General features: G+C 42.6%; 2 protein-coding genes across 5 annotated transcripts in view; one reads left to right on the forward strand and one right to left on the reverse strand.

Annotated features, from left to right (window-relative positions):
• LOC119020721 (ATR interacting protein) overlaps positions 1-15236 on the reverse strand; it is a 36778-nt gene that overhangs the window by 10918 nt on the left and 10624 nt on the right. For 2 of the 4 annotated variants that reach the window (XM_037100273.1, XM_037100272.1), the window contains exon 17: positions 14171-14961. The exons of the other annotated variants lie outside the window; for them this stretch is intronic. In XM_037100273.1, the coding sequence (XP_036956168.1) occupies positions 14888-14961 (74 nt within the window). In that variant the 3' untranslated portion in view covers positions 14171-14887. Of the gene's footprint in view, positions 1-14170; positions 14962-15236 lie in introns of those variants that run through there. 4 annotated transcript variants of the gene reach the window in all.
• On the forward strand, positions 7948-13805 carry trib3 (tribbles pseudokinase 3). The gene is made up of 4 exons (XM_037100274.1): positions 7948-8699; positions 11359-11637; positions 11781-12073; positions 12180-13805. Exons 2-4 carry the CDS (start codon positions 11359-11361, stop codon positions 12667-12669), a joined length of 1062 nt encoding a protein of 353 aa, XP_036956169.1. The 5' UTR covers positions 7948-8699; the 3' UTR covers positions 12670-13805.

Raw genomic sequence — 15236 nt, forward strand, 5'->3', positions numbered from 1 at the left:
AAGTCAGTCTTCGCTTTGAGCTCAACACACCTGTTAAGTGTTGTGACAGCATCGTGCACCTTCTGATGCTATCGAGCCGACAGACTCACTCAGACAGACAGTTTCAACACCTCGCAAAACTCACTTCTGTGATACTTTTAATTTTACAGATTTCTGTATCGACTCTAATCATCAAACGACTGTCAGGTTACACAGCGTGAGATCCAAGAGCCACAAACACAAGCGGGCAGGTGAGGAACAAAAAGAGAGCTTCAATAGCTGAAATCAAATACAAAAAAAAAAAAATATATATATATACAGAGGTACAAAGGTGGACCGCAAAATCTAAAGGCAACGGTACAAAGCAGGAATGGCCGTGAGGGACAAAAGCCAGAGATGAAACCGGGAGAGGCGGGAACAGAACAGGACAGGAAGCTGACAAAGAAAGCAGGGAGCGAACGGACTTTATACACAAGAGCTGATTCACCTGTAGGACACAGGTGATCGCAGGAGACGGGCAGGAAACGGAGAGGGAATGTGAAGTAAAACAGGACATTTGAGGGCAGAACTTCGGTACAAAACAGGAAATAACTAAACCACAAACTCAAGCTGCGACCAGAAAATGTTATTTCTGCTCAGAAGAAAAAACAAGAGACGAACAAAAAACAACTGACAGGAAGTCCAACTCACAAAATGTCTAAAATGTATAACTTAAGATAACGGTTTGATACCATTCAGAAGATTTCAATACATTTGCTGAGAGAAGAAAACGACTGAACTGAAACTGGAAGGTTAAAATCCTCAACAGCTGTTTTTGAAAAACTCTCCGCTGATTGTTTGAATTTGTTTTATTATTGTTTAATAATGTAAATGTTTCCTTCAACCTCTGATGAAGTCCAGGTCTTTCTTTAAGGAGGTCAAAGGTCAGACCCTTAAAATACACATTACTTCAACACAACACAACTCAACACACACACACACACACACACACACACACACACACACACAGATCCATGTCACAGTGGATGGAGTCGTCATGCCAACAGCAGACATTACTGCTGGTTTCATCACAGAGACAATCCCAGGCTGGCCTCACTGTATATGTGTGTGTGTGTGTGTGTGTGTGTGTGTGTGTGTGTTTATAGAGATCACACACACACACACACACACACACACACACACACACGCACAGTATTTAAGTGTCTTCTTATCTCAGTTTTACATCATCCCTGGTGACCTCTGTGTGTGTGTGTGTGTGTGTGTGTGTGTGTGTGTGTGTGTGTGTGTGTGTGTGTGTGTGTGTGTTGGGGGATTATAGAAGAGACAGAAATGAAAAGGCTGAGACAAGATCAGGTTTCACGGGATGAGAGCGCCACGAGAATAAAAGACACAATAAAATCAAACGTAAAGTAGCTGATAACTTGAAGCTGCGTCAGGTTCAGTGACGTTTACGATCCTCTAGTTATTTGATTAATCTTGTTTAAATCTAAATCAAACGACTCTCAACTTCTACAGTCATGCCAGAGGCTCTTTGTGGCTACACTTAGACGGAGCAATGCTGGGAGCTAAATGCCAATAACAAACATGCCAAGACGTAACGTTTACTACTCTCACCATCTGGTTTAACAGGGTAGCATTTTAGCATTTAGCATCGAAAACATAAAATGAATCTTCACCCCTCACTAACATGGTCAGGATCAGGTTCAGGAAAACTCTTGTAAAGATTAAAGTTCAGTCATTGTCACGTCACCTCCGTGCAGAAGAAAGTCCATGAAGTTCTGAAGTCGACAGCACGTTTCTGGAGCTTCACAGTAAAACATTGTTACAGCAAACGCCCGAAACAACTGAGTCGACTGGGGACAAAACAACCAAAATAAACATGAAATGGCTCCATGCAGCTCAACTCAGGTCTCTGGAAGCACCAAGATCCCAAACTGATTTGAAAAGACTTTATTTAAACCCTTGACATGCAGGCGAGCTCGTGCACCCACTGCAGACAGAGTGTGTGCTAACTTTTAGCTTAGCTTTAGCTGCAGTGAGAATTCTGGTTTTCGAGAAAGTGTAAATAAAATCTTTTCATATCAATTTGAGGATCTCGGGGCTTCTGGAGAGTTGGACTCCTGTTTGGAGCCAGTTGATGTTCCTTTTTCATTGTTTTTTGTTTTAAAACAAGTCTGTGAAGCTCCTGAAATGTCTTGTGGAGTACGAACCTTCACCTGCATGAGGGGGAGTAATCATGACTCTCTGTGTTGTTTGTGGTTTTATTCTTATATTTCTTTCACGTCCAGTATTAGCTAAATATAGCAAATTCCAATGTAAAAAAAAAAACACGCGCAAACTGTCTTTGAATACATAAAGTATTGACAGATGCGGTCTCTAAATGCGTTTGGTGTTAAAGCAAATAAACCTGACTGCTGTTGAAACATCTGATAAAGTAAATTCAATATTGGAAATTGTTTATTTTGATTCATATCATTTATTATTTGAGATTCTGGGGTTATAATTACATTTAAATCCATCAAGTTGTAAACAACCCAACTGAAAAAAAAAGTTTCTGTGTGAAACGTAAATAAAAACCAGGATGAAATCATTTGCTAATCCTCCTCAACCTTCATCCAATCAGACACAACACAGAGACAAGAATCTGACGACGTGATAAACTTTCTTGTGTTTTGTAAACCCGCTGTGAGTCTGACGCCTGCTCCGAGCTGCAGATAAGTCGGGACAGGGGCATGTTTACCACCCAGTTACATCACCTTTTCTTTTAACAACGCTCAGTAAGTGTTTGGGAACTGAGGACACTAATTGTTGAAGTTTTGAAAGTGAAATTCTTTCCCATTCTTGCTTGATGTGCGACTTCAGTTGCTCAACAGTCCGCGGTTTGTTGTACTCCGCGCTTCGTAAGGCGCCCGCACTCTTTCACCATGAAGCCACACTGTGGTAACAGAAATGTCGTCTCGCATCGTCGCCGAGACGTCCCCGAGACGGATGTCGGCTTGACGGCAGCAGGTGTTTGTGCCTCCACAGGTGAGCACATGTCCAACTTGTGTTTGCCTAAATTTCCTCCCGAAGAAGCCCGTGAAGTGGTGAACTGCGTCCCATCGTCGCCTGTGAACGAGACATTTGAGGACGCCTCTTTCAAACTCGGTCACGATCACCTGTTGATTAACCAAACAGGTGTTTTTGGAGCATTCTGCTGTCATGTTTTTCATTTTGTAGATTTCATCCTCATCCGTCATGTTTTAATGCTCACCTGTGTTCTGTTAGTTAATCATCCTCTCTGTGTAACTGAGTCTCTGTTTTTTCCTTCACTCTTCGCTGGTTTGGCCACATTTCTGTTCTCCGGTCCAGTGTTTTTGCAATCTTGGATTCCTGTTTTGTTGCCAGATTTTGTGGACTTCATCTTTGTTTTATTAAAGCTTGCCTCTTGTTTTTCCACCTGCCTGCCCCCGTGTGTTGCGTTTGAGTCCCTCCTTGCCAAACATCCAAACGTTCCCAGTCTTTTGTTGCTCCTGTCCCGACTTGTCTGAAATATGTTGCAAATTCAAAATGAGCAAATATGAGGAAGAATCAGTCAGAACAACTTTTCATGTGAACTTAAATGTAGGTCAAAAAGATTTCGCAAATGGCTGCATTCTGTTTTATTTATGCTTCACACAGAGTCCTAACTTTTTTGGAATCAGGGTTGTGCTTCAAGATAAATTACAGGATATATAATGATGTATTCAAATTGTCCTTGATCTACCGTCTTTAAGAAACGTCCCCTCCTCCACTGCTACACTAGAAAACAAAAGACATGTTGTTATGTTGAAGATAGGAAAGACATTGGCTTTCAAATGTTGAAAGCTATGCAGTTATTATTATTATATAGTATTATTTTCACAACTCCTCAATTCAGATGAGTACTAACTCCAAAATATGTGTCCTTTAGTGAATAGTTTGATTGAGTATATTGCACAATATGAATACAATCTTATTTTAAAGAAAAGAAAAATAAAATTCTGCTCTTAGAGGTGACTTCAGGAGTAACCAGGTGAGTACAGTAATTGGTTTTATAAACAGTCTAGTAGAAATAAAACCAACAGAAAGGTTTTTTTTTTTTTTTCAGGAATAAATCTGCAGTCATCTGATTTAATCTGCGCTCAGAGAGTCGAGTGCAGCGGATCGTTCTGTGTCGTCCGGCCACCCCGAGGCTTTAACCTCTCTGAACGCTGCTCCCACTGTGAGCCGCATATTAAACTCAGCAGGAGCTCCCCGAGGCTCGTTAGATCGGGATGCCCTGAAGCACAAAGAGACCACCGGAACAAAGAGACCAGACTGCACACACACACACACACACACACACACACACACACACACACACACACTCTGCAGCATCAGCCCAGCTGGAGATCAAAACTTGTCACAGCAGCGCAGGCAGGTGTCGCACAGGTGATAATCCTGAGAACCAGGCCAGTGTGGAAGACAACAAGTGTGTGTGTGTGTGTGTGTGTGTGTGTGTGTGTGTGTGTTGTTGTCAGTATGTGTGTGTTCTCATGGCAGGCCGTAGTTGAGTCAGACACTTGGCCTCTGATTTCATCACGTCGGTTATGAAAGAGACAGTAAAGTTTAACGCACACACACACACACACACACACACACACGCACACACAGTGTTCCTCCTCCTCTGTTTCTTCAATATTTCATCATGTGGCGTAAAAACACACTAACCATGTGGAGATAACCTGCTGTGTGTGTGTGCGTGCATGTGTGTGTAACCAGGTCATTCAGGCTCTTTACCAACCGCTTTAAATCTGTCCAATCGGAGTAGAGCACACACACACACACACACACACACACTGGTCACAGGTCATGTCACACATGTCACAAAGCTGTGACCTCATTTCCTGTCAGCAGCAGGTGTTTGTTTTTCGGCTTCCTGCAGGATTAACCGACAGGCTCGCACACGTGTCCTTGTGTACATGTGTAGAGTTAATTAATCTCTTCCTCCTCTTCGCTCTGAGGTGATCCATCACTTACGGCCTCCACGTGTACGTTATACATCCATGTGTATGTTAACCACAACTGGAGCCACATCAACTGCAGCCAACAACAGTAGGGACGTGAAGAGGGAGAGAAATTCCCCAGACTCCCTGATAAAATCGCTCAATTTTGTGATTTGTCGAGTCAGGAGAAACTTTATGAACTTTGTGAAGGACTGTGTCTGATACTTTTTTAATCAATTGGGTCTTCTGACAAATTCGGCTTATGTTATAGCCTCGTTTTCATATCCAGGGCTTTAGAAGCGTTAGCTAGGTTAGCTTAGCAATAATAATAGTTAGTAGCGTTCACACAATAAAGTTGCTGATCTTCATAGATGATTGACATGCTGCACCAATTGCTTTAAGAAAGAGGGTTAACTTCCTGTCCTGTTACCATAGAACACTTACAGAACATCAAACATCAGCTGGACTGTTTATTGGTCCGCTGTGACGCAATGCATTCTGGTTGTTGTAGGTTTTCTAGCATTTGAGCGATTGGGAATACGACTGCCTTGTTCTCTCTGTGCTCTGGTCAGGTGGCACCAAATTCAAACGGCGCTGACAACCCAATTTTATGCAAGAGCCATAAAAGATCTGAGTATCTGTGAAGTAAACCTGAGATGTTTGTCTCCATTAAACTGAAATAAAAGACATTTTGAATTATATTTTCTTTCTATTTCTAGTTTCTATGTATGAACTGGAACGTTTCCATCTTCCTCAAAGTGACGAATGACAACAACACAGGATTCATCATGACTCACTATGTTAACATGCTGATGTTTAGCAGGTACGATGTTTGCTCCACTTTCATTATCTATGTTTAGTGTGAGCATGAACTGGAGCATGAACTGTTAATAATCTATACACCAACGTTTTATAACATCATCATCGCCCTCATTAATGTTGTGCAGCTGTTGGTAACCCAGTTTAGCGTGCTAGCAGAGCTGAGCAGACGGGACTTTAAATAGTTATTCAGGTTCTGGGACATAAAAGAGGTTGATTATGTCACTTCCTGTCCGTCCTGAGGGGGAGATGAATGTTTGTGGCAGATGTGATGGTGATCCGTCCGGCACCGGAAGAAAAAACACTTCCATAGTTTGATTCAATACAGTCGAGTGTAATAATTACGATGAGCTGACAAATAAAAGCAGTTAACCCTTGACAGACACAAATGCACCTGCGCTTCACCTTGAACCACTCTGTGCTGATTCATGCGCTGCACAGATTAACCAGCCGGATGTATTTAGTCCACTAACATCAGAAATGTGTCACACGTGTCTGAATGTGGGTTAAACTTAAAGACGAGCAGACAACATGTGCAGCAGGTGAACGACTGCAGAGCCACAGATTGGACACGGATTAAGGTCAAAGGTCAGCAGGTGGTTTCTGCTCTGCAGGTCGGCCGTCCATCTGAACGAGTTCACAAACAAGTCTGTGATTGGTCGCCGGCCGTGAGAAGGAAATCCTCCCTTCTACTGTGTTAGTATGTTGGACATTGGATTATATAGTCTCCCTCGGGCTGCACGTGAGGATTATTTTTAGACCTGATTAATCTGCAGTCTATTGTCATTGATGCAAAAAAACCCCCAAAATATTTAGTTTGATATAAAACGTCTGTGTTTTATGGAATTTCTTGAAATAAATCAGTAAAATATCATCAAAATAAGTGAAAACTCGGCACAGATTTGCTTGTTTCTAGTGAAAATCAATTGATTTCAGTATGAAATTGTGCTTCATAACAGCAGCAGCGGTCACCAGTTCGTCTGGTGTCGTTCACAATATGTGATTCTTTTTACTTGACGGCGTTTAGTGTTTGTTTCCGGGTCGATTGATTTGATAATCAGGATGATAGCTGATCATGAACAAATAATCAAACTGCAGAGTCACATCACATCACTGTAAAACTTGAGTTGGGAGTTTTACACTAATATGTGTCATTATAAAAAAAAAACAGAAGGGTTATTAATGAAATACTGTTAATGTACAGTTACACAGACCACGAGTGATTTATATTTCCCTCTTTTGTGTTCAAGACAACTTTATTCAGTGTCACATTTTAAACACAGAGACGACTAACATGTTTACAGTAAATATAACAAATAACTCATGTTGTATTCTGTAATTTGGGGCGTTTTAATTCCTGCCCGGTGTGTCAGTGTTTGCTGTAACGATGGTCCATATATAAAGGAAGCAGCTGAAGTGTAAAATTAAAACGGTGACTGTTGCAGCTGCTGACATCATCACTGTCTCTGTCTCGGATCAGACTATTAACAGAAAGAAACACAAAAACACTTTGTAACGGACTGGAACACAATGCACCGGTAAAACTCTGCTCTCAAAGAGTCAAAGTGTCTCCAGATACTAAAAATAGAAAACTGTGGAGCTTTCTGTTAAATATTTACATTCACTCAAGAACTGTAGTCATTTCCATTTTCTACCACATTTAGGAAGCAAATATTGAACTACATTTATGTGAAAACTGAAAAATAATTATTTAAAATAAGACAAAAAAATATATATATATAAAATTATGTGTAGTATAAAAGTGAGTTTCGGTGCTGCAACCGTCAATTAGTAGGTCAACAAAAAAATTATGAATGTTTAAATATGTGAATATTTGCTAGTTTTTCTTTGTTTTCTATGATTTTAAACTGAATATCTTAATAATATGTGTATAATATGATGTTTGGAGACAACACTGCACATTTTTTTTACTTTTTTGATCAATAACAATTGAAAATAGTTGAGGCCCTTTTAAGTTTTAAGACGGTTTTGATGTGTATTTTTGCACCATGAGTACTTTTACTTTTGTTACTTTTAACTAGTCGATACTCTCATCTCCATACTTTATGCAGTATTTGTACACTGTGATACTTTTACCACAGTACCTGCGGTGAGTACTTCTCATTCGCCTCATTATTTACAGTAACACACACACACACACACACACACCCCGAAACTGTCTCGTGTCGGTTTTTCTGACGAATGATCGCTCAGGATTGCAACATCGTGGCTCCGCCCCCCCGCACAGATGACGACACCGCGGGGGGAAACAACGTAACCCAACAGAGCCGGAGTCAGTCCGAGTCCTCCACGGTCCTCCTCGGTTCTCTTCAGTCCGGGTCCCAAAGCTGTGGACACGAGCAGGGTCAGAGCAGACCAGGTCCAAGAGGGGTCAGACCGGATCTACAACCGCACCGACACGCGGACATCAGCTCACTTTTTTTTTTAAAAAACCGGGACACAGGAAGGCAGCAGGACTCGGTTTGACTCGGCTTTGTTCGCTTCAGCTCCGGAAACACAACGAAAAAAAAAAAAAAACCCCAACAAGTTTCCTGGTGATTATTTAAACTGTGGTTCATGTTTGTTTCGTGTCCGGGTTCGAACCGACAGCCGAATCGGACTCAGAGTGAAGAAGAAGCTCGACAACAGCTGAGTGACGACACGTTGCGCAACCGGCGGACGATAATAAGGACACAAAGACGTCATCCCGCTCCAGTCGACCCAGTCCGACCCAGACCTGCTGCTCCCAGTCCGGCTCCACACTGCTGCACAAAACACTCGAGTTATTACATCCACACCAACTTCTGCTGCACCGACAGACAGAACCAGCTCCACACAGACTCTACTGGGTTTCTACTGGATCTACTGGTTTCCTGTTGACCTGCAGTCCGGACCAGAATCTGCTTAAAACACAAGGTAAGAAACTGACCTGAGAGCAGTTACACATGATACGAATATCCAATTACACGCACAGTTAATTAATTAATTAAGTAATTAAGTCGAGTATTTTACTTAAAGTGTACTTATTATTCAGAAGTATTTGTATCAGAGTACTTCTGCTGGTGCAGTGACGTGTGAGCAGCATCATTTATCTCCAGCTACTTAAACTCTGTGTCTGATCTGTTGAGTTCAGATGTTTTACGTGTTAAATCTGCAAAGTCACAGCAATAAAGTGCAGTAAAAGGTTCAGTGTGTACGTCTGGAGTGTACTGAACATGTGTAAAGTAGCAGGACGTGGAAATACTGGAAGTACAGTACAAGTACCTCATAGTTACAGTATTTGAGTAAATGTACTCGCACAGCCACAAGGCAGCAGTTAGTTCAGTGAAGTGTTTATACGTCAAAGTTCATTCTTGAGCTCTTATTAAAAGTAGTTTGACTTATTTTGGCTTTTTCCGGTGCTTTCTGGCGGGTCCCATGGTCTTCATGGGCAGAGTGAGTTTGCCTGGTTGTCATGGTGATGGAGCCATCAGCTTTTGACCTCAGCAGCTAAAACATTTATTTTTTTTTTAAAACCTTTTTAGGACTTATTGAATTAAAGTGACTGCGAAGAATTCTTTACAAGAGAGGGAAGTTTGATGCAAAACTCGACCCACTGATTGATGCAGTTGAAAAGCATTTAAAAAAAGAAAGTAAGGGGACCTTGAGGCTCACAGTAATGAACAGAGAAACCACCAGGAGCCTCTGCAAATGTTCTGATTTGTAGTTTAAAAGCCAAGGCTGCCGTCAAACGTATTGATTGACTGACTTTACGGTATGTTTGCTGCAGCAGAGACTCGCACTCTGTAGCGGCAGGTGTTCAAATTAAGGGAGTCGGTTCATGCAGAGAGCCGGCTGGTCCGGTCAGTAATCCGTCGTTTGTTTACAAGGTACGAGAAAAAAGTAGAGCAGCAGAGAACATAAAGTGAACTATGAATTCTAATCATTTAAAATAATTTGAGCGTGAAAGGGAAAAATGTCTGAAGTATAAAAGTGAGTCAATTCAAAATTTTTAAGGAGTGATTTTGGGCAACAATGGTAAAAACAGAGTGGTTCCTGCTTCTTCCATGTGAATATTTGCTGGTTTTCTTTGTTTTTAAACTGAATATCTTCACATTTTGGACTGTTGGTCTGACAGAACTTCGCTGTGGACATTTTTCAATGTTTCAAACACAGTTCAGATCGAAAGATTCAAGGATTAAATCAAATATTTAGTTGGAGCTGTTGAAAGTTTTAAGTTGAGTTTGTGAAGATTTATGATGATGATGAGGACACTGGTGAAACTTTCCAGCCAGGTCACCGTCTGTCGGTTGGAAACGGTCCAGTGGGACTCAGAAGAACCTAATCGTGTGTGTCAGTCGTTTATGAGTCTGATCTCTGATTATGAAACTGCAGATGATCATAACGTGGTGGAGAAATCTTCCACAGCGAGCAGAAGAGATGAGACATCAAACAGCACAGATTCACTGCGTGTGTGTGTGTGTGTGTGTGGGGATGACGTTGCCGCGGTGACGCTGTGACTCAGGGTGTTTCACCAGAGTGAAAGCAACATTTGCCAACAGCAGGTTTCCACACAGTGTCACCACGCAGACCGCAGGCTCAGAAAAACTTTGTAGACAATCACGCACACACTTTCACAATGCGTGTGTGTGTGTGTGTGTGTGTGTGTGGTAGGTGTTGACTGTATTTAAAGCCTGTTTAAACTATAAACTGTTGTGCTCTGATGCAACGATCTGAAAGCCCAAGCGTCTGTCAGCTTACAGGAAGTTGCATCATGAAGCCTATAGACACGTTAACAGTGTAACATGTGAGCAGCAGAGACACGGAACACAGCGAGATGCGATACTAATATAACTCTCCTGACTGCATGTGAAAATATTACTGAGGAGGGCTCAGTGCAGGAGGAGGAGGAGGAGGAGGAGGAGGAGGAGGGAGGCTCGGCTGAGGTGTCACCAGCAGAGAGCGCTGCACTGCAGGAAGGAAAACCAAGCGAGGAGATGAAGTTTACACAGTCGGTCTCAGATTTAAATGATGTTATATTCCCAACTTCTCACGTGAAACTGACAAATGACTCATCGTTTAGCCGCCTTGTTTGCAGCCTCACTGTTCTGGTTCACTGCCATCATGGCGTCACTGGCAGCTGTTTGACAAAAAAAGAGGAGACACATCTGACTGACGTCTGCAGGAAGTTGTTGTGTTGACATGTTGTAGGACCGTACTGACTGTCACGTTTCTACATTCCCTGCATGGTCTGAGTCCGCTTTACAATTCCTAACCCTTTATTCTGCTACAACACCCCTCAGATCACCCATAGAAAAACAGTTAAAATTAAGTTTAAACATCAACAAATACAAACTGAAGCAGAATATTTTGTGAGACAGAAAACTGTCTTTGTTTGACTTTTGAACTTTACACCCTGGAGTAACTAGAAAAGTTTGAATCACAAGAGTTGGGTCCTACTTTGTCACTAGAGCGTTTATAGCTTACACATGCCTTGTGTTAAATATTTGATCCAGTCTGACATCACTTCCTGTTTTAAACACTTAACAACTGTATTTCTTAACCTGATGATGTCACTTGTCTCCTCCAATCACAGATGAACAAAGGTGTATCTACAGCCAGGTCTCAGGTGTGTCTGAAGAGACTGTTGGACAAGCCCCAGGAAAATTTACCCAAATGTAAAGTAGCCCGCCTGACTCCGCACCCTCCTGCCACCGGCCTATCACCCTGCCTCGAGCCCAGAAGCCCCGCCCCCGAGACCAACCAGAGCCAATCCCCATCCAGAGTTGGACAGTATTTCCTGTTTGAACGCTGCGAGGGGGAGGAGACTTACAGGGCGGAGCACGCCCAAACAAAACAGCAATACACCTGCCAGGTAAGGCAACTAATACTGCTGATACTGTAAAAATACTGCTTATATTTTAAACACTAAACATGCTTAAAATACCGTAAATACTGCAAAAAGTTCTGCTAAAAATGATTTACTCAAACCATCCCTCCTGGTTGCTATGGTTACAGGTGATTCCTCTCCGTGGTTACCAGGACCGCTTGGCTGCCTACATCCGCATCGGTGACCATGAAAACATCTGCGGCCTGCAGGACGTGGTGATTGGCCAGGACAGCGTGTATGTCTTCCTGCCCGGTCACCACGGCGACATGCACGCGTACGTGAGAAGCAGGAAGCGCCTCGGCGAGGAGGAGGCGCAGCTTCTGTTCACTCAGGTGCTGAACGCCGTGACGCACTGTCATCAGCGCGGAGTCGTCCTGAGAGACCTGAAGCTCCGCAGGTTCGTCTTCACCGACGAGCACAGGTGAGACTGAGTACTATTACTGCAGTACTGCAATACTACACTTATACACACAGGTGAGACTGAGTACTACAGATGCTGTAAGTACACTGTGTGTGTTTTCCTGCAGGACTCGTCTCGCCCTGCTTGGCCTCAACGACTGCATCCTCCTGCAAGATAACCATGGCGACGACTCTCTGACAGACAGACACGGCTGCCCCGCCTACGTCAGCCCCGAGCTGCTGACCAATGGGAAAGGCTCTTACTCAGGCCGCGCCGCAGACATCTGGAGCCTGGGCGTGTCTCTGTACACCATGCTGATTGGACGATACCCATTTCAGGACACGCAGCCCGCCGCGCTGTTCGCCAAGATCCGCCGCGGGGCCTTCAGCCTGCCTGATTGGCTGTCCCCTCAAGCCAAGTGTCTGATTGGCTGCATGCTGAGGAAGTCGCCCGCAGAGAGGCTGGAGGCTTCGGAGCTGCTGATGCACCCGTGGCTGACCAATCCCTGCGCGCCACATCAGAACGTGCACAAGGCGCATCACAGCTCACCAAAAACATTACAGAGCAAACAAGAGGACGACGACCAGGTGGTGCCGACGTGGACAGAAAAACACTAACACACACATGTTCGGACTTCTATACTCGTGAGGACCTGCACTGATATAATTCGTTTCCTAGACTCAACCATTATTAACTCCAACTCTGACACTAAACTGAACACAAACCATACAAGAGCACGCTCACTACAAAGACTGATCCTGGATTACTTGACCCCGACCCTCAGGTGCCTTCCTCCTGCTGTAGCTGTGACGCGATGCAAGCTCTGCCATCTTAGAAAGGGGTGTGGTCTGTGACGATGACCTCACCTGAAGGACTGAACCTGCTCCTCGTCTTCCACAAATCTCAACTGAGCTCCACCAGTGTCAGACACAAACCAGTGTGTTCGTGGAGAAAGAACGTTTTATTGATCTGCTTCATCGTCTGGTTACATGATCGTGTCAGATTTCAGAAGTTGATGACGGATGTCTGAACACACCACTGGATGCTGCTGCTTTCTTCCATGTTTACACTTTCTGGTTGCTCCCAAGAATGATAAGAGAAGGATCAGCGAGTGTAAAAGATCATTCTTAAAAAAACTGAAATAATCTCAGAGAATATACAAACTGTTTAACTTCTCTTTGACTTTCAAATTTCAAAGTGTCTCATCCTCTTTTGATGATCCCAGCTCGATGGAATTGAGCTGGTGTGACAGCTTGAAATGTTTCAGGCCGGTTATCTCAGAATAACAACTTCATTTAATAATTTCCTCAAATACCTTTTTTTGTGGTGCTCATAATAAGTTTTCCTGAAGTTAACAATTTACTCAGATTCTTATTTTTCAATATAAAATGACAAATATAGTTCTCATGACATCTACTTTAGCCTGGGATACAAACACATTCCCAGTAAAAAGAATAATGTCATGTGACCAAGGAAACATCTGGATCATCATCATCCCACAATAACAGCGCCGTAAATTTGTGATCTTGAGAAAAATACTTCTGATTCGTCACATAACACTGTCATTAAGTCTCTTAAGGATAAATGATACATGTGGTGAATCATATTAAGAAAATAATGACGTTGTAATCTTGAGATAACCGGACTGAAGTTATTCCTATGACTCACAGACCTGCAGCCAGCCAATAGGATGCCTTCTTCTGTACGTGTCACTCAGTTTCAGCAGGAGAATAAATAAAGTGGTTTCACAAACTTTTCTGGTCCTGAACTGTTTTTTGTTTGGTTTAAATGAAGTGTAAAGTTTTAGAATTTGCATTCTGAACCTCTTTTACCAACAGTACAAATACGGTCACGATAAAACATCTAAAAGTATTTTTGTTGTTGTGATTTAAATGTTCAGATTTGAGGAGAGAGCTTCAGAATTCTTGCCAATTATCCCAATTTTCCCAGGAGAGTCCCGTTTTTCCATTTCCTTCCCCTTGTTTTCTCCCAATTCATGACAAATCTTCACACCTTTTATCCATCACAGCTGATTATTTTTTAAATTACATTACAAAACAATGTCATTCATCATATTTCATTCCACAATTCAGTTTTAAAGATTTAGAACATGATCACTTTAATCTCAAGACAGAATTTATTCCAGAAGCAGCACAGAGTAAAATCGTGGACACACACAAGGTTGTTGTCGCAGGAACAACAAAACCTTCCAGTGAGGAGACGCTGCGATTAGACACCTGCAGAGCAAGAAGAACTCAAACTGCTTCAGTGATGAAGTGTAAAAAGTGACTATTAAAGGACGAGGTGTAACGTGTATTCAGGCTGAGTTCTTAAAGCAACAGCTCGAAGTTCAATCCCAGGAGCCTTTGCTCACGGTTTCCTCTTGTTCACAGTCTTTAAGATAAGCTAACCGGCTGCTCGCTTCATATTCAGTAGGACTGAAGGGAGAGTGGTATTGATCTCGTGTCGACTCCTCACCAAAAAGAGATTAATGCTGAACAATTCCTCTTTATGATTTAACAATGACCTCCAGGCTCTAAGATGACACGCACAGTAATCAATGAAGAATACAGTAAACAACATAAAAGAAGATGAACTCTGACAGCGGCAGTTTATCTCACCTTCATGTTTTATTATCAAATCCCGACAGACAGAGGAATTAATCCTGCGACTGTCCGTCACGTCAGAGTCTAATCTTCATTTCTGTCCAACATCAACTTCATCAAGAGTCCCAGTTCTGTCTTCGTCTCAGTCTGAAATATCCAATCACCAGTCAGTAAATTGTCCCTTCATGTCTGCTCATTGGTCACTGGTGGAAGCAGTGGCAGCAGCCAATCAGGAGCCAGTATCAGTGTCCATGTCGTCAGTGTCGTCGCCCTCCGAGCGGCAGATCTCCTCCAACGCGAGCTCTGACGGACAGGAAACAGGAAGCCAAAAACTTAAGTCCGACTAAACAGTACATACACTTTTTCTAGAAACTATTTTTGAAAAAGTTGGGACTGTATTTCATTTTAAGACTAGTCTAAACCTACGCAGCCTTCGTACTGATAGGCTAGTAAGTTTCGTTAAGTCCTTTTTCAGTCAGACCAAAAAGTGTTTGTTGCGTGAAGTACTTAGAGGAAGTTAATCTTAAATGAGTCACAGGCGACTCCCAACGTATTTACCTCAGAAACAGACTAACAGT

The sequence above is a fragment of the Acanthopagrus latus genome, chromosome 6 (genome assembly GCF_904848185.1).
Source record: "Acanthopagrus latus isolate v.2019 chromosome 6, fAcaLat1.1, whole genome shotgun sequence".
NCBI classification, from domain to species: domain Eukaryota; kingdom Metazoa; phylum Chordata; class Actinopteri; order Spariformes; family Sparidae; genus Acanthopagrus; species Acanthopagrus latus.